At 39.1% G+C, this 27,127-nt stretch overlaps 1 protein-coding gene across 2 annotated transcripts; it reads right to left on the bottom strand.

Annotated features, from left to right (window-relative positions):
- Positions 1 to 55: 55 nt before the first annotated feature.
- On the bottom strand, positions 56 to 26,881 carry LOC122227508 (UDP-glucuronosyltransferase 3A1-like). Of its 2 annotated transcripts, XM_042952072.1 has the most exons (8): positions 26,449 to 26,881; positions 24,103 to 24,204; positions 18,153 to 18,266; positions 17,488 to 17,596; positions 15,146 to 15,677; positions 4,206 to 4,437; positions 2,530 to 2,749; positions 56 to 548 (listed from the first exon to the last, which is right to left on the bottom strand). In XM_042952072.1, the coding sequence occupies exons 1-8, from the start codon at positions 26,540 to 26,542 to the stop codon at positions 272 to 274; spliced, it is 1,680 nt and encodes a 559-aa protein (XP_042808006.1). In that variant the 5' UTR covers positions 26,543 to 26,881; the 3' UTR covers positions 56 to 271. The 2 variants fall into 2 exon arrangements, with proteins under 2 accessions (XP_042808006.1, XP_042808013.1); XM_042952079.1 differs by lacking the exon at positions 18,153 to 18,266.
- Positions 26,882 to 27,127: the final 246 nt, after the last annotated feature.

The following is a 27,127-nucleotide window of genomic DNA, read 5'->3' as shown; positions in this document are numbered from 1 at the left end:
CGAAGCAGTCTCCAGGCTCTAAGCTGTCAGCACAGAGCCCAAAGTGAGGCTCGAACTCACAAACTGCAAGATCATGACCTGAGCTGAAGTCAGACACTTAACCGGCTGAGCCACCCAGATGTCCCAAGAATTTTTAAACACAGACAGAAGTGAAGAGCAATTTATGTGCCACCATCAGGTGGAATACAGGGAGACACTAGGGGTTTCCTGTATGGTTGGAGACTTTGTAGAACCAGTGGCTTCTCAAATACCCATCAAGGATGCACCCCTATCAGGCCTTCTTCAGCTTCCTGGCCCCACACAACCACCTGGCCACCATGCCCAGCAGCTTCCCGCAGAGCCACAGGGTGCCCAGGGTGACCACCAGCAGGAACAAGAAGACATCCAGCAGGTACTGCTCATGCCATGGCTGCTGCAGGGCATGGGGCTTGAGGTGGGCCGCACCCCCTGTCTGGAGGATGTGGTCGGTCCAGCCCACCAGCCTCTGGGCAGGGGTCAGGGGGTGGGAGCGCCTGATGATGCTGGCGGCCACCGCTGCTGACTTGTACCTGTTGGCAGACACAGAGGCAGGGCATTACTCCTTTGGCCTCAAAAGACTTGGAGACAACGTATCACACACACATTCTTTCCTCCATGTGCACAGAAGACTCAGTTTCAAGGAAAAGTGCTGGCCTGGTCTGTAGGGGATAAGCTTAGGAATCCCCTGGGCTTACACCAATGCATTAACAAGGCATAAAGAAATACAAAGTCCTAAAATGCTCACACCCGAGTTTCAGTAAACCAGATTGGCACTCCAAAAATAGGGGGTGCAAAGACACCCCAAGAATTGGGAGGCAGAAAGGTGCCAGAAATAGGGAGGTGCAAAGGCAAAATAGAGAGGGGGTGCAGAGCCTCCAAAATAGAAAGGGAGAGGCAAAGGCCTGAAATAGAAACAGCACACAGGTGCCCAATACATAAGTATATGAAATAACCAAGATTAGATGTTCAGGGTGGAAGCACCCCCAGTTTAGTACTATAGCAGAAAAGCTGCTTTCACAGGAGAATGGGGCCAGGTTAGGTAAATTGGTGAATTGGACTATGGACCACTGTGCTGCAGGCGAAGCAGCCCAGAGTGAAGATAGTTAACAAAAGAAAAGATGCCTTATTAACCATGAGGTTATTTCCCCTATCTGTCTCATCCTCTAGGCTAGCTAAGATAAACAGGCATGGTGCCTCCTGTCTGCTGTTAACAACCATCTACCCATCTGCCCAGCACCCAGATTTTGTTTTATATTGACCCAAACCCCAAACACTGTATATCTTCAAAACTACCTTTTTCCCCTACGTCCAAAAGTTAATGTTCATAGTTTCTTTGTCTCTCTGTGTACACCCATCACATTTGCAAGCCTTCTGATCTGAATAAATATGGGGCAAGGACCCTTATTTGGGGCTCTTGTCTTTTTCCCGGACATTAGCCATCTCTCGCTTTAATCCTGCGTCTGCTCTTTTGCTGGAAAAAAAAAAGAACTTTAGACTTAGAGTCTACACTACTGGTCTTGCCACAGTCTAGCTGGGTCACATTGAAAAGTTCAAACTGGTGCCTTCATGCAAAGATCCATGCCTAGGGCCAAAAAGTGCTAAACTATAAAACAGTGATTAAGCTGTAAGGAAAAGTCTCTTCCCAGGAGGCTTATGGTACACTAAAGGAAAAAGCACGTATGAATATATGTGATGTAACATACTCCTGACTCAGGGTAGATGTCCTGAAGATGCTAATAAGATATTCCACCCATCCTCATTATCAGATCATTGTGCTGGATGGGAATTTACATAAGATATCATGGGTCCTTCTACCAACTCACTTAACAGAAATTCATCTCAACCTACTTTGTGGCAGGCCCTGTGCTAGGCCCGGTGAGCTCAGGGGAAAAAACAGACACACTTGGCCATCCAAGGGGGCTTACTCTCTACTTTCTAATATGAGGGACCGACAATAAAGCAAAAACAGAAAGAAATGGGGTAGTTACCTATCCTGAGAAGTGTTAAGAAGAAAAAACAAATTACAATTGAAGGGGGTGAGAGAGGAGTGCATTTAGGACTGTCAGACAAAGACCACTTCTCTGAGGAGAGGACATTGAAGATGAGCCCAATGGTCATGAAGGAACCAGTCGTGAGAGGAGAAGGAAGGATGTTCTAGGGAGCAGCACTGACAAAGGGCCTGAGGCTGGAGAAACAGTGTGGCTTATTGGGGGACAAAAAGGAGACCTCCTGCCTCAGTGAAATTCTACTATAAGCAGCATCAAAATATAACACCTCTCTGAGACCCAGTGTAAATAGGTCAGAGTCTTTGCAATACTTATGGTAGAAAATTGTTCTCAGCATCTAACCTAAACGCCTAGTCTTACTCTCAGATGAAACAGAACAGGTATTAGTATCATATGCATATCATTGTCCCTAAAGTTTTGCCTTTTTGCAAAAGAGTGCCACACAGTACCCATCGTATTTCATATCTTCTTTTAGTCTCAACGACAAGTTCAGAGAGCTGCATACCTCTTGTCTTCTATGACTTCCTTCATCTTCAGAGCCAATGTCTCTGCCTTGATCTGCTTTAACTGGATAGAGACACCAAACTTCTTGGCTTCTACTCGGACCATGTTTTCAGGCTGGTCTCCAAGGACTGGAATCCCCACGATGGGCACACCATGTTGGATGGCCTCCATTATGCTATTCAACCCACCATGGGTGACAAAAAGACGGATGCGTGGGTGAGCTGTTGTAAATCAGGAATATTTCAGCATGAAAACTTTCAGAACACCAGGGAAAGCATCAGGGCAGAGGAAAATACCAAGGGATTTCAAGGTATGGTGGAGAAAATGGATTTACTGGTCCAGCTTTAAACACACTCAAGGGTACATATTCCAAGATAGAAGATTCTGGCCTTGTCTGTGTACAGAGATTCCTCTAAGTCAATCCATCTAAGACTCAGAGCCAAGGGAAAGCTGCAGAGAACAGTGTTAAGCAAGGCATATTCCTCCTCCCAACTATCCATCCACCTATCCGTCCATCCATTCTTCTCTCTACCCTGTTTCTCTCTTTGCTTTTCTTATGTCTGCTCTCCTTGTGTCTCCTTCTGTCTCTTTTCTGTCTCTCACTCTCCATGTCTCACCCTCTCTCCTTCACTGCCCATTATTTTCCTCTTATTGAAGTCTTAATACTTTTATTGTCATCGCATCTCACCTGGCATTCCTCAAACATACACTCTGTGTGCTTTCTCCTCAATTTAATAAGAAATCCTCTAGAGTAGGGCGTGATGGGCCACCCATCTCAGTATTTCCAGTTCCCGTGTGCTACTCTACTCTTTTTTAGAGAAAAACAAAACAAGTGTTGATAATGAAGAGTTCATCTCAAACAGTGCCTCTCAACAGGGATGTGCATCAGAATCTATTGGTGTTTCCTTGAAAATCAGAATCCTTTTTACTCCATGCCTTGTGAAAAAAAAAATATGCAAAACACTCTATCTTAAGTTCCCAATACGTTTGTGAGCCTTGGGGTGAATAATCTTGGGGTGAACCTCTGAGGTATTCAGTTGTGGTGGCAGCTAAGGTGCTCAAAAAACTGGCACAAGGACAAAGAAAACCTTGGGGTGTAAGGAACTGTTACCAGACAATTTTATGGACCAAATGACTGGCTGACAAGTTACTCGCCTTGACAGTCAGATATTTTGGCACACCCTTCAGACACCATCAACATCAATTTTTTGAAATTATGACTATACCTTTTGTAGCATAGGAGAATGTGCTAACATGTGTGTGTGTTGGGGGGGGGGTGTCTGTAATGGCACGTGGCCTAACAGGTTCTCAAGGACCCAGGAAAAGCAATGACAAGAAGACCCCTGATGTGTGTTCTCAAAGTCCACAAGCCATCTTTGATTAGGTTTGGATAACTTTCTTCAGTGCAAACATGTTAGGGTTAAAATAACCTGACAAAAATATCACTTCTGACTGAAAATATCAGGACTGAAATAGAAAGGAAGAAGCAAACACAGCATTTTTAAACATTTTTGACGTATAGCCTGATTTCCCAGGAACTCCAAGTGGCTGGTCCATTCCTGTCCTCTAAACATTATCTTTAGCTACCAACATCCCTTCTCATAGTGATGGAGTTGCCCCATGGAGCCCTAAAGAGACATAAGTAGAAAAAGAGAAATAGATCTGGTCAGTCCTTACCCAAGAGGTCATTCTGAGGAAGCCAGTCCACGATTTTCACATTTGCTGCCAATTTGACATCTTTGGGCCACTTAGAAGGCTTACACTTCCATATCACCCCTTGGGAGAGATGAGCAAAGGCACTGTTCATCTCCATGAGAACTTCCTGGGACTGATAGGTGCTCACCATGGAGCCCATGGCCACAAGAACAAAACCAGAGTCTCCAAACTTGCTGATAAAATTCTCAAATTCCTGGAGTGGTAAGAAAGGAAAGTATGTGAACAGAGTTGTTCATGGAAACCTAGACACCTGTGAATTGAAAGACATCTATTAACCGAATACACCCTCCTGTCAGTGCCTAGAGCTCACTGTCTTGATACTGTTCTCATAGCTCTGAGGATAGCTAGGGAGGTTTTGCACTCTGCTCATATCTGTTGTTTCTGGTGGCCTTGAAGTCATTTTTCTGAGACCTCAGGACACACCATACCATACAAATACTTTCAATGATCACAAATAAATGTCAAGAGAGCCTTAGGTGTCCAGCCACTACCACAATCGCCCACGTTGCACATGAAGCACTTAATGCATACTATAGCAGCGACATCTAGATACAGGACTTCCATGTATAACAATGTTTTAAGAAGAGGAAAGTTGAGGTGATGGGAACCTCTTTCTTCATTGTGAACATGGCCCAGTACCAGGGTCATCCTCATCCCTCATCCTTGTCTGTGGAGATATGGCCATTTAGGAGTGTTCCAATGACAGACCAGAGGTGCTAGTGTCTGGGTGAGTGCCAGTTGCTCTCCTGGCCCAGTAGGGGGCAGTAGGCACTCTGGAGGCTGAGGTAGATGCTGGAGAAACATCTGTCATTTGTCTCCTTCATATGCTTATGAGCCATCTGTCCGTCTTCCTTGATAAGAGTTCTGGTAAGGTGGTTGGCCCATTTAAAAAGTTTTAATTGGGCTTTTTTTTGTTATTACTGAGTTTTAAGAGTTATTTGTGTATTTTATATATATGGTTGTGTATTTGTGTGTATTACATTTTGAATAATAGTCTTTATCAGGTTTATCTATGCAAATACTTACTCTTGGTCTGTGTCTCCACCTTTTATTCCCTTGACAGGTAATTCCAAGAACAGAAATTTTTATTTTTTTAACATAATTTATTATAAAATTGGGTAACATAAAGTGTGTAAAATGTGCTCTTGGTTTTTGGGGGTAGATTCCTATGGTTCATCGCTTACATACAACACCCAGTGCTCATCCGAACAAGTGACCTCCTCAATGCCCACCACCCATTTTCCCCTCTCCTCCACCCTCCCCCATCAACCCTCAGATTGTTCTCTATATTTGAGAGTGTCTTATGGTTTGCCTCCTTCTCTCTTTCTTTGTAATTACTTTTTTACTCTTCCCTTCCCCCCTGGTCTTCTGTTAGGTTTTTCAAGATCTATATATAAGTGAAAACATATGATATATGTCTTTCTCTGATTGACTTATTTCACTTAGCATAATACCTCCCAGTTCCATCCACGTTGCTGCAAATGCAAATTGCCAAGAAGTATTACATTGTATACAGAAATCACACCTTCTTTATTTTTAAAATAAATTTACCAACTTATCAACCCTATAATAGAACATTCCTTAGATTTTATATCTAAAAAAAATCACCAAGCACTTCGCAATCTATTTTCTCCTATGTCACCTCATAGGAATTTCATACTTTTGCATTTTATGTTCAGGTCTGTGACCCACGTTGTGTTAATTTGTTTGAAGATGTAAGAACTGTGTCCATTTGTTGGAAAGACTGTCTTCTTTTCATGGTACTTCTTTTAAAGCTTTGTCAAAGATCATTTGACTAAATTTGTGTGGATCTATGTATACTCTCTATTCTTAGTACATTGATCTATTTGTCTGTTCTTTTGCTTATAGCACACTGTCTTGATTACTTTAGCCATTTCATAAGTCATGGAGTTGATTAATGTCAGTTTTCCAACTTAGCTCTTCATCTTCAATATTGAGTTGGCCCTTCAGGGTTTTTGCCTCTCCATGGAAATCTGAACATCCATTTATCAATATCCACAAATAATTTGCTATGATTTTCGGTGGGATTGCACTGAATCTATTGATCTAATTGTAGATAACTAACACCTAGCAATAGTGAGTCTTCCTACCCATAAATATGGAGTATCTCTCCATTTATTTAGCTCTTTGATTTCTTCCATCAGCATTTTGTAGTTTTCTCCATATAAATCTTATACATGTTTTGTTAGTATTTATTCCCAAGATTTCATATTTAGTTGTGAAATATAAATAGTAGAGTGGCTTTAATTTCACATCCTCCTGTTCATTGCTGATATACAAGAAAAATATGGATTTTTTTATATTAAACTTGTATGCTTTAATGTTACTATAATTGCTTGCTAGTTCCAGAAATATTTTTCTTGACTTTTCAGATTTTTTAGATGGACCATCATGTCATCTGTGAGAAAGAACAGTTTTAACTCTTCCTGCCTAATCTACATGATTGTTATTGCTTTTTCTTTCTCCTATACTTTCTTAGGACCTCCAAGATGAGGATGAAAAGCAGCAAGAGAGTACATACTCGCCTGGTACCTGAGAGGTTGTCCTTTCATTTTCTATAAAATGTCCCCTTTAATTAAAAGCTTCCGGAGAAGCTTCTCCGGAAGCTTTTAATTCTGATGAAGTCAACTTTATCTATTTTTTCTTTTGTTATTCATTCTTTCAATGTCACATCTACAAATTCATTGCCAAGTCCGAGTCCATGCATTTTAGCCCTTTCTTTTCTTCTAAGAACTTTTTGGCTTTTAGCTCTTTATTTAGGCCATTGATCCATTTTGAGTTGATTTTCGTATATGGTGTGAGGAAGGCTTGGAATATATTCTCTTTCATGGGAATGAATATCCAGTGGTTTCAGCACCATTTACTGAAGAGGCTGTTCTCTTCATTGATTGCTCTTGGCACCCTTGTCACAAATGAATTGGTCACAGATGTGTGTCATTGAACACTATTCTTTTCATGTTGATTTGGCTACTTGCATTCCATTACATTTCAATGTAAGATGAAGACTGGCTTTTCCATTTCTGCAAAAAAGAAAAAAGAGTAATAATAAAGCCACTCAAGTGTTGATAAGGCTTAGGTAAAACTTGTAGATCACTTTGAGTAGTATTGCTCTCTTAACAACATTAAGTATCACAATTCATGGTCTTGAGATGTCTTTCCATTTATTTAGGTATTCCTTAATTTCTTTCAGCAAATTTGTAGTGTCCAGTGTATGTGTCTCTTGCCTCCTCAGTTTAATTAGGTGTTGTTGTAAATAGAATAATTTGCTTGGTTTCATTTTCAGATTGTTCATAGCCAGTGTATGAAAACACAAGTTGTATGAATTCATTGGGATTTTCTATATACAAGATTATGTCATATGAATATCAAACCATTTCTACATTGTCCATTCCAATTCGGATGCTTTTTATTTCTTTTTCTTGCCTACTTGCTTTGTGTAGGGTATATTTGAATAGCGGTGATATAAGCGGGCATCTTAGACTACCGATCTGAAGCAGCAGGATTTCAGTCTATCCCATAGAATATGATGTTAAAGCTGTCAGTGTTCCATAAATACTCTTTATCGTGTTCAAAAAATACCTGTTTACTCCTAGCTTTGTGACTGTTATCATGAAAGGACGTTAGTTTTGTCAAATATTTTTTCTGCATCTCTTGAAATGATTAGCTTTTTTTAAATTCTCTTCATTCTATAGATGTGTTGCATTATGCTGCTTGATTTTGTTACATTAGACGAGTTATAAAATACCTTTTATATCCTGTAAAAGGTTTGACATTGGTCTATTTTGTCTGATTTTAATTAGCACATAGCCACCCTAGATGATTCTTAAAGAAGTTCATGATCTAACACCCTAAAAATTAGTTTCATATCCTTTGTCAATCTTCCTGCCTCTGCATTTGTTGACTGTCTCCAGCTTACCTCGTTGTACCATTCTGGCCCTTCTTAACTCCATCCAGCACAACACTATAAAAACTATCATCCCAAAGGACCAGTAAAAACCAGCTTTGTTGTCACTTGACATTTATAAGATCAGTGTAAATCTATAATTTAAAATTGGCAAAGGCAGAGCACGACGTCATAATAAGAAGCTGAGTACTCCCAGCTCCCCACAGAAAAAACAAAAGGACAAAAAAGGCTAAAGACTCACTCAGATAATTTTATACGACTTGGGAAAATAGTCAGTGATATACAGAAACCAAACAGATGCCCATTCAGGAAGAAAAAAAAAAAACACACTCAGAATGGTGAGAATTTCCATGGCAATTTTACTCTTCTGGCCCCACACTCTTCCTGAAGTGGCATGCCATGGTCCAGAGGCAGCAGTGGTAGCCCTGCCTTCTGTAAGAGGAGAAGAAATGAAATAATTTGCAACATTGTAGCCACTCTCTAGGCTCCCAGGTGACAAGTTAAGATCTCACCAGGCTCAGAGCTCTGACTGGAAATGGCAATATAGCTCAGATATCAGGTTGGTGGGAGTCTTGCAAGGCAATAGAGGGCACAATGTCATGTAAAACCTGCAGGGATACTGCAGAATTTAGAATCTTGGGGCAAGACAAACAAAACATCTATGTCCCTGAACAGAATCTGGGTAAGACTCTTTGGGAACTTAAGACATTAAAATTGGCCAAGTATACAGGAAGAATCAGATCAATGAACGCATACACAAAGGTCCAGACAGGAAAAATGCTCAGAAAATACCTAAGGAGACTTTAAGTTGTCTGCCCTGGCTTATCCAAAGTATTAAAACATTCCCCACTAATTAATGAAGGTGTTCCATGGCAGCCTGCAAACACAACTAGAGGTGACTGGTTTTACAAATGCCCACAACTTTCTACAAAAGATCACAAGACATATTAAAAAAAGAGAGAGACTAAAAGCCAAAATGTGTCATTTAAAGGAATGAAATAAATCTCCAGGAACCCTCTTTGAAGAAACAGACATTGGATTTACTAAACAAAGACTTTTAAGTTGACCAAATATGCACAAAGAGCTAAAAAAAAAAAAGTGGACAAAGGTCTAAAGGAAATCGGGAAGACAATATATGAACAAATAGAGAATAATAGCAAGAAGAGACAGAAATTATTTTTCAAAAAAAGCAAAAAAAAATCAAAACAAAAAATACAGTCACTGAACTGAAAAACTCACTAGGGTAGTTCAATACAGACCAAAACAGACAGAAGAAAGACTTAGTACACTTGAAGACAGGACATCTAAAATGTCAAGTCTAAAGAGAAAAAAGTAGAAAGGGCGAGTGTAAGGGACTCACGGGACCCCTTTGTGTAGATTAATATATGCATTATGGAGTTCTCAAGGGAATGAGAGAGGAAAGAATAGAAAGATTGCACCAAGAAATAATGGCACATAACAAGATATAATATGCAGACAATCCTAAGTTTCCTCTCTCACACACACAAAAAAATGTGTCATGACTAATATAGAAATTTAGGAAAGTAGCAAGAAATAAAATCAGCTCAGAATATCAATTGCATTACATTAATAATGACCATTTCAGGAAGGAGATTGGAAAAACAATTTCATTCACAATACAATCCAAAGAATAAAAAAATAGTTAGGAATAAACTTAACCAAGGAGGTAACTATATTGAACTATGTTGAAAACTGTAAGCCACTGCTGAAGGAAATTAAGAAGACACAAATAAGTGGAAACAAAATTCAGGTTTCATGGATTAGAAGACTTAATACTTTAAAGATGCCAGTACTTTCCAAGGTGATCCACAGGTACCATGCATCTCTATCAATAGTGAACAACATTTGCTTCTGGCAGAAATAGTAACCTATCATAAGCTGATGTGGAATTTCAAAAACAATGAGTACCCAAAACAATGTGGAAAAAAGAACAGGGTTGGAGGTCCCACATTCCCTGATACCAGAGTTACTACAAAGCTACAGTAATCAAAATAGTGTAGTATGACAAAAAAGATAGATATGTAGATCAATAAGATAAAATAGAAAGTCCAGAAATACCCCAGGTATATTTGGTCAAATAACTTTTGACAAAGGTTCTAGACCATTCATTAGGTAAAAGACAGTCTTTTCAGCAAGTGATATTGGAAAACTGGATATCCACATGCAAAAAAACTGAAAGTCAACCATTACATTATACCATATGGTAAATCAACTTAAAGTGGATGACAGACCTAAAAATCAGATCTATACACATACGACTCTTAAAAGAAAATAGAGAAATCTTCATGTAAGTGTATTGGGTAGTGATTTCTCATATAAGACACCAACAGCACAGGCAACATAATAAAAAATTACATCAAAAAGAAAAATTTTGTGTATCAAAGGTCACTATCAACACAGTGAAAGGGCAACCCAGGGAATGGGTGAAATATTTGCAAGTCATATCTGATAAGAGATTATAGAAAGAACTACTCTATACAAAAAACAAACATGATTCATAAATGGGCAAAGACTTGAACAGATATTGAACAGATATTGAACAAAGAAGAGATACAAACTGCCAATAAGGTTAGGAAATGGTAAACCTCACTAATCAGGAAAATTCTTATCTAACCACAGTGAGACACCATTTCCCATCCATTAGGATGGTAAGTAATAAAATTTTTAAAAACAAAACAAAAAAAGAACAAAAAAAAACAAAAAAAAAATAAAATTACAAGTGTTTGTGAAGATGTGGAGAAATTAGAGTCCTAATGCATTGTTGGTGGAAAGGTAATCTGGTGCAGCCACTGTGAATGACTGCATGGCAGTTTCTCAAAAACATAAATATACAATTATCATATGCCCCAGAAACTCCATTTCTTGGCATATTCCCAAAAGAATCAAAAGCAAGGACTCAAACAAATATTTGTGAACACTACTGTTCATAGCATTATTCACAATAGCCAAAATTGGGAGTAACCAGGGTGTCTATGGACAGAAGAATACATTAAAAATATGGTATATACATACAGTGAAATACTACTCAGCCTTAAAATTCAGGGGCACCTGGGTGGCTCAGTCAGTTAAGCGTTGGACTTTTGATTTCGGCTCAGGTAATGATCTCACAGTTCATGAGACTGGGCCCCACGTGGGCCTTACACTGACAGTGAAGAGACAGCTTGGGATTCTCTCTCTCTGCCCTCCATCTCTACCCTCCCCCCAAATAAATAAACATTTTAAAAAGAAAAGAAATTTGGTCACATGCTACAACATGCATGAATCTTGAAAACATTATGCAAAGTGAAACAAGCCATCACAGAAGAACAAATATTGTATGATTCTACCCGTATAATGCACCTAGAGTAGTGAAATTCATAAAGACAACATGAGAATAGTGGTTGCCAAGGTCTGGATGCAGAGAGGAAATAATGAGTCACTATCAAGTGGGTATGAAGTTTCCATTTGGGAAGAGGAAGATGTTCTAAAGATGGATGCAGGTGATGGTTGCACAACAATGTGAATGTTCTTAATGCCCCTGACTATACCCTTCAAGATGGCTAAAGTGGTAAAATTTATTATATGTTTATTTGATCTCAGTAGAAAAAAGTAGGAAAGGAGAGAAGAAAAATCGTTCAAAGCAAGCATTTGTTATCTCAGGGATTACACACTTTAACTTCCATTATTCTCTTCCTTAATAACTCCTGTCTCACTTCCAAGACCTGACCCATCATCATGTCAGGTAAGGCCTGTGTTTTGGCCTAGTTTTATTTGTATAATTGAATCTTCAGCTACACTGGTCTGGCCAGGGTCACCAAGAGAACCCAGCCTCATGTCCATCTTACTTATACCTCCACACATGGGGCCACCTGTTCTTTCAACCTGGTGTATCTTCCTTCCCAGTTCGGTTTCTTAAGAAATGCCACCATGAACCAAAGTCCATTTTGCCCATGAATCATTCCCCAACTTTTTCTGTTCACTCAATGCAAGATCAGTAGGGGAAGGTTAGAGATTTTGGTGCCTAGGTCAGATCTGGGCTTTTACTGCTCTGAGCTAAATGGTACTGGGAATAATATGCACATCACATGAATGTCTGTCCTCTCATTTATAAAATTGGAGATCATCACAGTTCTCTCAAGGTGGCATGACATACAATATATGAGATAATGTCCATACAATAGCACCCAAGTACCTACCTACAGGCAACAGGCAGCCACTAATCTTAGCTCTCCACCTTTTTCAAAACTTCTAGAGCAGTAGTTCTGAGTTCAGGCTCTCCCTTCAGACCACCTGGGTACCATGTAAATATTACATTACCTAGACCCAATCCAAGATCAATCAAATCAGAAAATCTAGGCTGAGTCAGCAACCAGGCCTTTATAGGAAGGAGACATTAGAGATTATGCCCGCAGGTCTTGTCAGTCACACCCAATCCTGCCTCATTACATTATGTCTCAGTTTTTTTACATTTCATCATGGATAACTAATCTCCTTTAAAATCCTTAATTGCGGTGTCCTCTCACTACATAATTATTCTATATATGATCATAAAAAGTAGAAATTAAAATATCAACTTATTGAAGCATTTTTACCAGCAAGGCTAGGACGAGGGTAAGACATAGGAAGAGCTTAGGGCCATTATTTAAGGAGGTTCGCAATATCAAAGCCATGTACCTAACAGTACTTCCGTGACCTTTATAGCAAGGGCTTCCTTGAAAGTGGACCCTGGGATCAACAAGATGACAGAGTAAGAAGCTCTGGATGCTCCTTCCCCTGAAAAACATGCTAATTCAGCAATATTTCATGGTCAAATTCCCTTGTAAGGAATCCAGAAACTAAATGAAAGAGTAGTGCACCCAAGGCAAATGTGTAACCAGTCTCATCAAAACCGGTGAATCGTTATGAAAACACCCTCTCACCAGAATCCCTAACCAGGTCATGTGGATAGCTACATGAACAAGAATAAAATTGGACCCCTATCTTACACCACACAAAAACTCAAATGGATTAAAAATTTAAACATTAGACCGGGGGGCATGGCTCAGTTGGTCGAGCATCTGACTTCTGCTCAGGTCATGATTTCACAGTTAGTGTGTTTGAACCCCATATCAGGCTCACTGCTGTCAGCTGAGAGCCCGCTTGAGATACTTCGTCCCCCTGTCTCTGCCCCTTCCCCACCAGACCTGAAACTGTGAAGCTCATAGAAGAAAACAGGGCAAAAACTTCATGGTATTGGTCTTGGCAATGAGTTCAATGATAAAGCACAAGCAACAGAAACAAAATTAACTCAATAAACAAAAATAAGTGAGACTATATTAAACTAAAAAGTTTCTGCACAGCAGAAGAAACAATCAACAGAGTAAAGAGACATTTACAAATGGAAGATATTTGCAAACCATATTCCTAATAAGAGATTAATCTCTGGGGGCGCCTGGGTCACTCAGTTGTTAAACGTCTGACTCTTGATCTTGGCTCAGGTCATGATCTCACAGTTCATGAGTTAAGCCCCACATCAGGCCCTGTATCTATCAGCATGAAGCCTGCCTGGGATTCTCTCCCTCTCTCTCTTTAGCCCCTCCCCAGCTTGGCTGTCTCTGTCTCTTTAAAATAAATAAATAAACTTTAAAAAAAGAGAGAGAGAGAGATTAATCTCTAAAATGTATAGGAAAGGACTAAAACTCAATAGCAAAAAAAAAAAAAAAACAAAAAAAAAACAAAAAAAAACTTATAACCTCAGTAAAAAATAGGCTAAGGACTTGAATAAACATTTATCCAAACACAACATACAAATCGCCAGCAGATATATGAAAAAATTCTCAACAACACTAGTAATCAGGGACGTGCAAATCAAAGCCACAGTAACGTATCACTTTATACCTGTCAGTATGGTTATTATAAAAGAAATAAAAGACAACAAATGTTGAGCATATAGAGACATTGCAACCCTTGCATACTGCTTTTGGGAATGCAAAATGGTGCAGACACTATAGAAAACAGTATGCACATTCTTCAAAAAAAAAAAAAAAATAGAACCAGCACATGAACCAACAATTCCATTTCTGTGTATATACACATGAGAATGCAAATCAGAATCTCAGAGAGATAGCTGTATTCCCATAATCACTGAAGCGCTATTCACAATAGCCACAATGTTGAAACAATCTAAATGTCCATCAAAAGATGAATGGTTAGAGAAATTATACATACACACACACACACACACACACACACACACACACATATACATGTGGAATTCTATTTAGTCTTTAAAGAAGGAAATTTGGGAGCACCTGGGTGGCTCAGTCAGTTAAGCATCAGACTTTTGATACTGGCTCAGATCATGATCTCATGGTTGGTGAGATGGAGCCCTGCATCAGACTCTGCACTGACAGCGGGGAACATCCTTGGATCCTCTCTCTTGCTCTCTCTGCCCCTCTCCACCTCCCACTCTCTGTCTCTCAAAATAAATAAACTTTAAAAAAAAATAGAGAAGGAAATTTTGCAATATATAAAAACATGAATGCATTTTGAGGTCATTATGCTAAGTGACATAAGCCAGTCACAGAAAAGCAAACATTGCAGGATTTCACTTATATGAAGCATCTACAATAGTCAAGTTCATAGAATAAAAAGTGGAAATTGGATTTGCATTCTCATGTGTATATCAGGGGTTGGGATAAAGAGAAAAAAGGTAGTTAATATTTAATGGAGGAAGAGTTATAAAGTTAAATGAGATTAATAAGATCTACAGATCTGAGGCACAATATGGTATCTACTGTCAATAATTCATATTATACTTTCAAAAATTTCTTAAATTTAAAATACAATACAATACAGTACAATACAATACAATAAACTAGAAAAATTTGTTTGTCTCATCCTACTTCACTCCCAATTTCCACTGGCAAGGGAGCCACCAACTCTACACTGAAGAGCTCTACATGAAGTCCCTATTGAGTGCTGAGGTTTCACTTACTTGTGGTACTGGTTTAACAGGTCTGGCCATTAAGCCTCCAACATACACAGTGTTGGGAAGCAGGGGCCTAGCAAATTCAAGGGCAAAGTCAGAGTTAACAAACCATAGCTCTGCTTTCTTTAGAAGATGAGACAAAACCGGCCTAGAGCCTTCCGGGAAATGTTCCTTGATGGTGTTGTCAAATGTAGACTGGATTCGCCATTGCCTTAAGAAGAAATCCAAGAACATCAGAAAATTCCTCACTCTGCCCCAGAAGTCCATGTGGTCGGTTAGCAAGGAATGGAATACCGGAACATAAGACACCGGGTTTGGTAGCCCAAGGTCCACACTGCCAAATGGGGTGGGAAGAATTGACACAAATGGCTTCCCAAGCTTCTCAGCAACCAGGAAAGAACAGAAGTCAAATGCTTCAACAAATACCAGGTCAAAGTTCTCATTTTTTAAAGAATCCATGATATCACTTCTCCTTAGCAAATCACTGCATTGAATCCCCAATTGTTCCATTAACTTTATAAAGGTGTCAAGTGCTTCTCTGTTAAAAACAAAACAAAAAACAACAACAAAACAGTAATGACAAATATTCATTGAAGGTGGCAATTTCACAATATATAGGAGAATCTTTGGTTCAAAGAAAATATCCCAAGTAAGTAAGACCATATTGGCAGCTGCCCACCTATTTTACCAGTCTCCAATGAACACTCTGCTCTAGGCACTTGGTTCTGGGGTTTCTGCTTCCTGAAATGGTCTCACTTCATTCCCTCCCTTTTCTCCAGTGATCACATCCACCCCATCCAGGCCAATTCAAGAGCCATCCAGTTTGGGAGCCATCTCTGACTGTAGCAGATGTCACAGTTCCATGTCTACTTGACACATTCTGTGATGCTCTCTTTAACTTTCACCTGTACACTCCAGTTCGTTAGTGACTGTCTTGTTTCTCAGCCTACCTGTGGAAGTAACTTGGTAGCAGAGTCATCAGTATTGATAATATAGCCCATTTTTTTCTTTAAATTTTATATAGTCGGCATTTGAGAAATTGCCTGACACAAGGAACTTTGTGATGGTAATATTAGAATCCCGAGATTGATATTTTTCTAACCTATGAGATAAACAAGTTAAAACAAACAAGCTTATTATTACCCTTTCCATTTCATCTTTCCTGGAGTAGTGAAAGAACTTAATACTACACCATGTCAGCCCACTGAAAGCCCACAAGTGAGAGCTCATTAGTAATATGCAGTTGTCCACGTGCACTGTAGAGTAAACTTCAAGTGACAATAGATGATTAACTGAAATTATTCTCTATTATTTTTTTAAATGATTTTACATAATGAATGACTGCTGCTTGTGTGGATAAATTCAAGAAATGAACTACAAATTTCTCAAAAGAACAGCATTCATCTATTTGAAATTAAGTTAATCTATTAAAATACAGGAAGGTACTGTGCTCAGCATGCTGCACCATATTTAATAAGTGGGTGCAACATGTCTTCAAAGAAATGAAGTGGGGAAGAAGAGACAAGACATAATAAAAAAATCATGAATAACAACACAAGATGATATATACAATGCTTCAAGAGAGTATTTTAGAACACATCTCTTCTGGATGAAGAATTTGGTCTTCTAGTTTAGGTAAGCAGAAAGGCTTTATGGCAAAAGCCAGATTTTAGGACCACCTTGATGACTGAATAAAATTTTTAAGGAAAAAGGGAAAGGTGGAGTTAGGCCACTATAATTCACCAAGGAAGGCATGAATATGTGTCTTTTCCCTCTTCTGTCAAAGGTAAAGAACTTTCTATACATCCCAGATAATGATGAAAACTTTCAAGCTAATATCACAATGTGTGTCATCAAGGCATTTGGGTTTTTAAATGAGTTAAAAGACAATGGCTCAGGGTATGAAAAATCAATGCTCATCAGCATGTTTCCATTCTTGAGTTTATATGATGAGAGGAAAAGTAAGTATAAAATGGTGGCTCTGATATGCCTACCAACAATCAGAAATTATGTTGTTTATCCTGCCTTCTGTGTTGTGGAGAGTATATATACAAACATTGTAGGTGAAGGGCTGCCAGGAAGGTCCAGAAGGAACAATCCCCTGACTATATAGAAATACATTCATGATTTCAGTGGAAAAGGCACACTACACAGACCGAATAATTGGAAGTGAAAAACTCATCTATTCCATCGATCCCTACTCCCTATCATTGATCTCCCCATCCATCCACTCATCCATCCACCCATCCTTTTCTCTTAAACTTACTCTAAGTAGCTATGCATCCAGCCATTTATTTACATCACTTTATAAATGGTAAGTCTTTCAATCAGAGAATAAAAGAAATTACCTGCCATGCAAAGCTTCTTCAATATAGAAATCAAACTGTTTCTTTAATTCTTTTTCATGATTCTCAGGTAGAAGCCAACTGATAACTTGGTATGCATTTTCCTTCTTTTCTAAATAAAAAATTTTTAAAAACACCAATAAAATATATCATTAAGCCCAACAATGCAGATAATTTTGGCATGATACCATAGTTGTTTTTTTTATCCTAATAATTTTATATATACCTGCATGTTTGCTTTTAGAGGGTTTTTCGGTTTTCTGCCTGCTTTTTCATTTCTTCAGTCATAGGATCTGATACTATTTATTGAGAACATTATAATAATTCAATTACTTCTATTCAATTGAATGAATGATATAGAACTTAAATAAAAGTAAAGTTCTATTTGAAGCTTTCATGTAAAGGTATAGATATTCTTCATTTTACAGATGAGAAGACAAACATAAATGGAGCGTCAGATAATTCATCACGGTTGCACATATAGTAAGTGCTACACTTTGTATTTAAATACAGATTTAATTTTATCCCAGCTCCCCAGTCCTTTGTTTTTTAGGAAAAAAGAGATATTTTTTTATTGCTTACAGGTGACACATGCAAAGGTTTTTCATTCAGCCAAAAATATGGCAAAGGCTAAGTTAACAAGAGTAGTCCTCTGCAGTCCTACTTACCATTCCGACATTTCCCCCATAACTCATGTGTACTAGAGAGTCTGGCACCATTTTTGAAGTTGGATTGTTGACAGCTTTCAAACTCCATTTCCTCCTTAACTTTCTGGGACATATCTTGGAAAAATAAGGAGAAAGCCTCAACATGACCTCCCTCGTGTGACCAAGATTTTCAGCCAAGCAAGCCAGACCCCATGAAGGGAAACTGCACCCCCATCCCACTCAGAGGCTTCCATAATTGGCATTTAGAAACAAAAGGATGGGTATAGCCTTTAATTGGCTCTGGTCATGTGTCTCACACAAACCTATCTTCTGTGTCAGAATCCACTTTGTTTCTGGATTCCAGCATGAACCGTGTGATTGACACTAGGCTAGGTAGAACCGCATGATCAATGGTTGTACATCTCAAGGACTGCCCCCATTATAAACAGTGCTCTGAGTTAAGACTGATTCCAGTTTACAAGCCCACTGAATGGTGTGAGGAGGATAGCACCATGCCATCTGATGAACTCCACACCTGTAAAAGGAGAAGGTGCACTAGAACCCGAGAAAATGCCTTTGCTACTGTTGCTCATGATATCTCTGTAGCTCAAAGAAAACCTTGATTAACACAGTAATAGGGAAACACTGATGACACCCTCATGGGGTTAATTCAAGGGTTAATTCAAACTCAGCTTAATCTCAGTTCTCTAAAATCACCGGCAGGAAGGCCCTTAGCTTTGCTGATGCTAATTAGGACATTTGGAGGAAGAACTTATAAATATGAGCAGGTTAAAAGGGATACCCTCCCCCGAAGTATAAATAATGACAATGAAAGGAATGGCAAAAAATGGGAAATGTCAGCGTGGGAGAGTCAGGAAAGAAATTAAAACAGAGGTCTCAGTTTTGACATATGTGGCAACTGACATTACTTTTAAAAAAAATTATAACAGAGCAAGGACACAGATTGGCTTTTGTGACTTACATCAGAGGTTCTACATTACTTTTAACATTGGATGAGATCCCCCCAATGACCAACTTTAATCGTCTTAGTCAATACTGGGGAAAATAACAGATATATCATGAGAGCTCACCAAAATTTATCAAAGTACCTCTATACTGCTAGGAGGTAGAAAATATTAGATAGAGCACAGTGGTGCATGCCCTGTCTTAACTACTGGGATTAAATATCCCATAGCCACAACAGCCATTGGTTGTTATCTCACAGTAGCTATGGTTGCTCCTATATAAGAAGTCATAAAATTAATGTTTTACTACTAACACCATGACGAAAGGGAACTCATTGGATCTGCCCAACATATTAAAAGTTTTAATACAACAAAATAGAGTTTTAATAGAGTGCCTTCAAGGATTAAATCCCTTTTTGTAAAGGATCCATTAACGAAGAAGTGATTATCCCCACTAGTTCTCCATTTAATAGCCTAACTTGACTATTCTTAACCCTGAATGAATGGAGCCTCTCAGTGGATTACTGTCATCATATTATGGCCTCCATTTCCAATCTTACTGAAATTACTGACTATATCTAAAACTAATAAATTCTTTACAGTCATAGCTTTGGTGATATATTCTGTTTAATTCTTATTTCAACAAGCTCTCAGCTCTAGTGTCTCTTCACCTTCACCTTTGAAGGGTACAAGTAACTTGTAACTTGGCTTCTCATGGACTACCTCAACAGCCCTACTTACTAGTTTTGCTGGCAAGATCTTTAACCACATTTAACTTTCTCCAGAAGCACGTGTATGACAGTACTTTGAGGACAACCTCCTTTTGCAGAGATTTCTGGAGCCCATTCATTCAAGACACAAACGCGCACACAGCAACTCACATAGAGGGAGGTGCTGCTGCCCTACACAAAGCACAAGCCGTGGCACCTCAGTTAAATTCCTGGGACAAATTGCTTGTTGAGTGGAAGGTCTTTCCATCCCTGACACTGTCAAGACACACCTATTATGGCTCCATTTCCAGCATGAGAGTATAAGGAGCTTTCCTGGACATACTTTGAAAACAGCAAATGGTGAAAAATTCATACACATACACACACACACACACACACACACACACACACACACACACCTCCTGATGTAGACAGCAATTCCACTGACAGAATTTGTCTGAAATAACTATTTGGGAAATCTGCAGCCAATTGATGGTTTCCACCAACCAGAGGAAGTCTTTAACTGTAAATTGCAGATAATTTTAGTCAATTTCAGCTTTTTCCACAGTAGCAGCTACCCATCCCCCATCCCTCAGTCTCCAGCAGGAAGCTGTATGCATTGTTTATAGAGCAGCTTGTACACAGGTTTCAAGAGCCTGAGTGGGCAAAAAAATCACCTTGTCCAAATATCAAGTATCTGTGCTCTGATTGCTGATTGCTGCTCTGGTCGCAGAGACGCAGACAAAGAAGTAGGCAACAAGGTTTCTGCATCATGCTCTATTATTGCAGCCACTTCCCTCTCTGGCTCAATTGACTTCCAGGGGTCTTAAAAGATTGATGCCCTCCTTTCCCCCTCATTTTCTCAATTTACCCATTTGAAAGGGAACCATTAAAAGCTGGGACATTGTAAAACAGCTACACATATCAGGAAAACTTGAAAGTGTCCATTCATGCCCAGGAAAAGGCTCAGAAAAGACGGTGAACAGTGAAATTTACACCTCGGTTTGATCCTCAACACAAAAGCAGCATGAAACAATTTTTAAAAATAAATAAATAAACAAAATTAATAACAAAAGTCTGCAAACCCTGGAGAATGGAGGAGAGGTTCATCTCCAGATTTAACACTTTGTTATATTCAAATGTTCAGTTTTCAACAAAAATCACAAGACACACCAAGAAACAGGAAATTAAGGCCTATTCTGAAGAAAATAAGAAATCAACAGAAACTGTCCCTAAGAATGACCTGATGGCAGATATACTAGATAATAACTTTAAAATAACTGCCCTACATTAGGAAAGAATGAAATCCTGCCATTTGTAACAACGTGGATGTAACTGGAGGGTATTATGCTAAGTTGAAATAAGTCAGTCAGAGAAAGACAGATTTCATATGTTTTCACTCATATGTGAAACTTGAGAAACTTAACAGAAGACCATGGGGGTAGGGAAAGGGAAAAAATAGTTTCAAACAGAGAGGGAGGGAAACCCATAAGAGACTCTTAAATACAGAGAACAAACTGAGGGTTGATGGGAGGTGTGGTGGAGGGGGGAAATGGGTGATGGGCATTGAGGAGGGCACTTGTTGGGATGAGCACTGGGTGTTATATGTAACTGATGAATCACAGGACTCTACTCCCAAAGCCAGGACTACACTGTATACACTGTGTGTTAACTAACTTGACATTAAATTATATTAAAAAAATAAAAAATAAATAAAATAGAATAACTACATTAAAAATTCTCAGAGAACTAAAGGGATATGTGGAGAAAGTCAAGGAAAAAGTGTATGCAAAATAGAAATAAAGGGATAAATGAGGCAAGTCCAGCTCTTGATTTCAGTTCAGGTCATGATCTCATGGTTTGTGAGATTGAGTCCTGCATCAGGCTCTGAGCAGACAGCATGGAACCTGTTTGGGATTCTCTCTTTCCCTCTCTCTGCCCCTCCCTGGCTTGTTCTCTCTCTCTTGCTTTCTCAAAATAAATGAATAAACATTTTAAAAAATTTTTTAAATAAAGGGGTAGGAAATCTAAAAAGAAACAAAACTGAGCATGAAGAAGAAATTATCAGTGAACCTGAAGACAACAGAAATGATTGAGTCTGAGGAACAGAAAATTAAAGAATTGAAGAAAAGGGAACACAGCCTAAGGGTCCATCATATGCTTTGTGGATCCTCAGAGGGAGAAGAGAGAAAGAAAGGGATAGAGAGAATATTTGAAGTAATAATGGCTGAAAACCTCCCCAATTAAATGAAAGACATGAATATAAACATCCACAAAGCTCAACAGACTCCAAGTAAAATGAACCCAGACATCCACATTAGGATATAATCAAAATATAGAAAGATAAAGAGAGAATATTAAAAGCAGCAAGAAAGAAGTGACTCATCACATACAAGTGGCTGTCAATGAGATTACCAATACATATCTAATCAAAAATTTTGAAGGAAAAAAACAAGATTGGAGGCCAGAAGTCAATGTCCCAATATATTCAAAATTCTAGAAAAAAGGAAAGAAAGAAAGAAAGAAAGAAAGAAAGAAAGAAAGAAAGAAAGAAAGAAAAGACAAGAAAAGAAAAAAAGAATTGTCAACAAAAATTCTATATCCAGCAAAACTGTGCATCAAATGTCAAGGAAAATTAAGACAATCCCAAATAAACAAAACTAAGGGTGTTTGTTACCTACCACTAGACCTCCCCTGGGAGAAATGTGCAAGGCAGTTCTCCAGGGAATAATGAAAGGACACCAGAGAGTAACTTAAAGGTGTATGAAAAAATAAAGACCTTAAAAAAGTAAATGGATGGGCAATTATAAAAGCTACTGTTATTGTAACGATGGCTTCTAACTACATTGTTGTTTTCTACATGATTTAAGAGACTAGTACATTAAAAAGTATTCATTTAAAAACTATCATTATGTGAAATTGTGTGTAACTCCATTCAAATGTTCTACATAATTTAAGATACTAATGCATTTAAGTTAATGATAATTTATGTTTGGGGCACATAATGTATAAACATGTAATTTTGTGACATTAACTAACTGAACAGGTTGAGGATGAAGCCAGCTAGGAACAGAATATTTGAGTGTTAATATAGGCTGGTATAAATTAAAAATCTGAGTGTCATAGAGTTAGCAGGTTAAATAAAATCCCCAAAGTAACCATACACACAAAAAAGTGGTAGAATACATACAAAAGAAAATGAGAAAAGAATTTAACGTTTTACAAAGAATCAACTAACCACAGAAGAAACAGTAATACAGAAAGTGGGGTACAAAAAAGTTATAAGGCATATAGAAAACAAATAGCAAAATGACAGAAGTAAATTTCTCCTTATCAGTAATTACTTTAAATATACATGGATTAAATTCTCCAATCAAAGGACAGAAATTGGCAGAAGGGACAAAATCACATGATCCAGTTGTAATAGCTTCGTATGGTGATAGATGGTAGCTACACTTGTGGTGAGCACAGCACAATATACATAGTTGTCAAGTTGCTTGCACACCTGAAACTAACGTAACATTGTGTGTCAATAATACTTCAATAAAACATATTAATAAAAGAAATAAAAATAAAAATACATTAACAATGGGGGGAAAGGGTGAGGGATGTGTGGGAACTTCTATACTATCTTTGCAACTTTTCCATAAATCTGAATTTTTCCAAAATAACGATATGTATTAAAAAGTAAAAAAAATTAAAAAGCCATAAACACACACACAAAACATAATCCAACTATATTCTGCCTATAAAAGACTCACTTTAAATCAAAGATAGACTGAAAGGGAAATGATGGAACAAATATTCCATGCAAGTACCAAATATCAAACACAATGAATTTTAAATTAAAAAAATTACAAGAGATGAATAAAAACATTACATATTAATAAAAGGTTTAATACAGCAAGAAGATATGACAATTATAAACATATATGCAGCTAATTAGAGACCATCAAATATCTAAAGCAAAAACTGAAAGATTGAAGGTGCGATACACAGTGTTATAATAATCACTGAAGATTTCATATTCCATGCTAAATAATGGATAAAATAACCAGAGTGGAAGGTAAAATATGCAGATATGGCATTGTGGGGGCCAGGTCTACACAGTCTAGTAAGATATCCAGCACTTAGCATGAAATGCACACACACACACACACACACATTTTTCCATCTTAAAATACAACTAGATTAAAAAAGACTTTGTGCTAAGCAGTGCTATACAAAAGACGTTGTATATCCTTTCCTGGGGTAGATAAATTTAATAATTACCAAAAAAAAAAAAAAAGAACATACTTGGGATTAAATAATCTCCTCCATAAAGAAGCATGGTGACATTATGACCATGATCTTGAAGAATCTGTGATACCCGGTCCAGCAGTAGATAATGGCTTCCACCTAGGAACAATACAAAATTTTTATTTTTGTAAAGGTGAGAACAAAGGGTCTGAAATTGATGTGGGGGATCTGGAAATCCAGGGTAAGGTAGCAGAGAGTTGGTGGTCAGTAGAAGATGAGTTATTTTAGTCCTTTGGTTTCATTTTGGGTAAACCCCAGGCCAGATACCCACATTCTTTCTGACCAAATTGTAATATGTAGCAATCTTACATGAAAAATTCCCTTTTGCAATTCAAGGTCTCCATGCCAGTGAGATGACCTTCTCTAATGCTTAGGCCTGAGGGAGTTCCTGATCCTAGTTACATGCTGAAGTTTAGGCTGCCTTTATGGAGATACTGTGCCTAAAGAAGTAACTGTTTTGCTGGAAATTTTGACACACAAGGCTATGTATGTGAGAATAATGGGTTTCTAAAGGACAATCACTCAAAGCTATTTCTGGGATCCCTCTCCCAGGAAATTTATGTCAACGTGGAAGCCAGAAACATGGGAACGTGAATATCAAGCCAAGCCACAGAAGCAAAAGAGGGTAGAGTCACTACTCACAGCAAAATTCTTCAGATTCAAATTTATATGACAATGTTCCTCACTTGGAGTCTGCATTTTGCTAAAAATCAATTAAAGCATTTAGGATAACTGTGGTCCCTTTGGGTGGAACTGTAGGATCCTGTATGCATGCAAAACTGGGACATCACCCAACATAGGAAAATTCTGGAATCCTAAGGAAACAGAAGCTTGATTCTCTGGGATGGTACAGGTTCTATTACATCAATGTCTAAAACCATGTGATATCATGGAGCATTTTTCTTGAATCTATGGGTAAAGGAATAGAATTTGCCTATGTTGGGAAGTGGAGGTTGCTTGGAAGATACAGATCTCATGATGACTGGGTCAGTAGAGAAAGATATAGGACTAAAGTAATAATGTGTATCTGTGGAAATTACTCTAGTTTTTTACATCTGTACTTGTGTTGTCTGATGTAACACAGACCCAAGTGCCTGCTCTGGATCACTTTTAACCACTGCAAGAAATGGATGCAGGGGAGAAGGCTTCCTGCAGAGGCATTTATTCCTGAGGGTCTTGGTGAGCCCAGTGCATTCTGGGGCGGAAGCAAGGGGAGAAAGCACCTCCAAACCACACGTGCCCCCTCTCAGAGTCCAGGGGACATGCAATTTCAAAAGGTGAGGCAGCTCTTTTTTTCTGTTGCCTCTATCATTAAAAAATAAATTTAAAATGGAAAATAGGGTTTGTTTGTTTTTTTCAATACTGATTTTTAGGATTCCCCACCATAAAGAGTAGAGTCTAGGGAAGAAAACAGGTTTGAGGTAAGAAACAGTGGGTTAAGTCCGGGTGTGTGACATCAGGGAGGTCTGGTGTGCTCTTGCAAAAGGCCCCTCATTTCCCTGGCCCTTAGGATCCCTGTCAGGAAATAAAAAGGGAGATGCCCAATTAGATGAACTCTGTGGTTTCTTCTAGCCCACGATCCCCAGATTCTAGGGGATCTAAAAGTGATTCTGGGAGCCCCCTATCCTGTCAGGATGGATCCAAAAATATATATATATATCTTAGGGAAACTCCATGTTATGATGCCTCCTCAACCTGATAAATGTTCCTGTTCCCCTTCTGTTCCCTTTGGTGCAAAAGTAAAGGAAACAAAACTGGGTTTATGCAGAATTAACTGCTTCACTGTCCTTCAAAACCTTCTAGCAGCAAGGGCAAAAACAGAGCTGTTCCCAACTGATTGTCTGGGGTTCCCTCCTCTGCCCAGTCAGTTTTCAGGTTTCCTATTAATGAAACATGCCCCATTTGTGCTGCTGCCCCCAGGAGCCCCTGTCCTTGGCTTCCAAGAGCCTGAAACTGACCTGTCTTCCACTTTCTATTGGCAACTACTGCACACTCCCAGACTTTTAGGGTGTGCCTCTGAAAGTTCCTGCCCCACCCTGGAGTAGGGGGTTCAGGATCTCCAGCTCAGCACTGGATCTAAATTCTGGCCTCAGCAATGCACAGTGGGAAGCACTTACAGAGCAGATTAAAAGAGAAGAAAGGAAACTGCTGTTTTCCCCAAAACTAATTTCCCCAACCCAGCAGTGGGGACCCCTCTGTGACCCCCATCTCCCTCTCTCCCCTCCTCCTCTATCCTGGGACCCAAACAAGCTCTGGAAAACTACAAAGAATGACCTATGAAGCAGGGTTGCTTGCCTGAGCATCTGGGATGCGTCTATGTCTGATTCTCCTGCCAGCACTCACCCAGTGAGGATACAGTCAGAATTTCGGCGGCCTCTGGGAGCAGGAACCCAGGCAGAAGAAAGCCAGCTAGCAGCAGTGCCCGCTGGCCCGCCATGTTCCCTCCTGTACCAGCTGCGGAGCCGGGTCCAGTGCCCAGAGCCCTGTGCTCTTCTCTGAGTCGTGCACAGCGACCTGTGAGCCCTGAAGACGCGCTGCCCTGGCTGCCAAGGAAATGCGCTGGCAGGCAGCTTGGGAAGAGGTGAGAAGTGGATCCTGTCTTCTCTTCTGTTTGTAGCTTCTGGCCCTTCTGCTCCTCCTTCTGGGTGCTTGCTCCACTGGCTATTCTGTCTTCACCCTCCCTAACCAGGAGCAGCAGGAAGGAGGGGTTAGTGAGATCCCCTTAACCCTTCTCTGTCCGAGTAATCACCACACTCTCCGCAGAGAAGCTACTCCGAACCAGGATGGGAGGGGCCTTAGGAAGTCACTTCCAAGTGAGTTCCACCTCCAGATGATTGAGACCCATCAGGGACTTTTCCAGGAATTTTCCCACCTCCTAACTGCACTATTGACCTCATATTGTCATCCCCATGCCCCGTTTTCCCAGGTACCTGCTTAAAATCTCTGCCAGTGTTCTATCTCAAGATCCCAGAAACTGATTCCCAGAGGAAAATGACCTACACTTATTGCTCAGGGAGTCTCT

This window comes from Panthera leo, chromosome A1, assembly GCF_018350215.1.
Source record: "Panthera leo isolate Ple1 chromosome A1, P.leo_Ple1_pat1.1, whole genome shotgun sequence".
NCBI lineage: Eukaryota > Metazoa > Chordata > Mammalia > Carnivora > Felidae > Panthera > Panthera leo.
Note: the sequence above shows the minus strand (reverse complement) of the source record. Positions and strands in the feature narration are given on the sequence as shown.

Bases quoted from the DNA above. Each gene is read 5' to 3' on its own strand.
- LOC122227508 (XM_042952072.1), bottom strand. From the start codon at position 26,542: ATGGCGGGCCAGCGGGCACTGCTGCTAGCTGGCTTTCTTCTGCCTGGG. The intron at 17,597-18,152 runs GTAAGTAGGACT...TTTTTTATTTAG, and splicing joins ATGGGGGAAATGTCGGAATG to AAAAGAAGGAAAATGCATAC. The intron at 2,750-4,205 runs GTAAGGACTGAC...GATTTACAACAG, and splicing joins TCCTCAGAATGACCTCTTGG to CTCACCCACGCATCCGTCTT.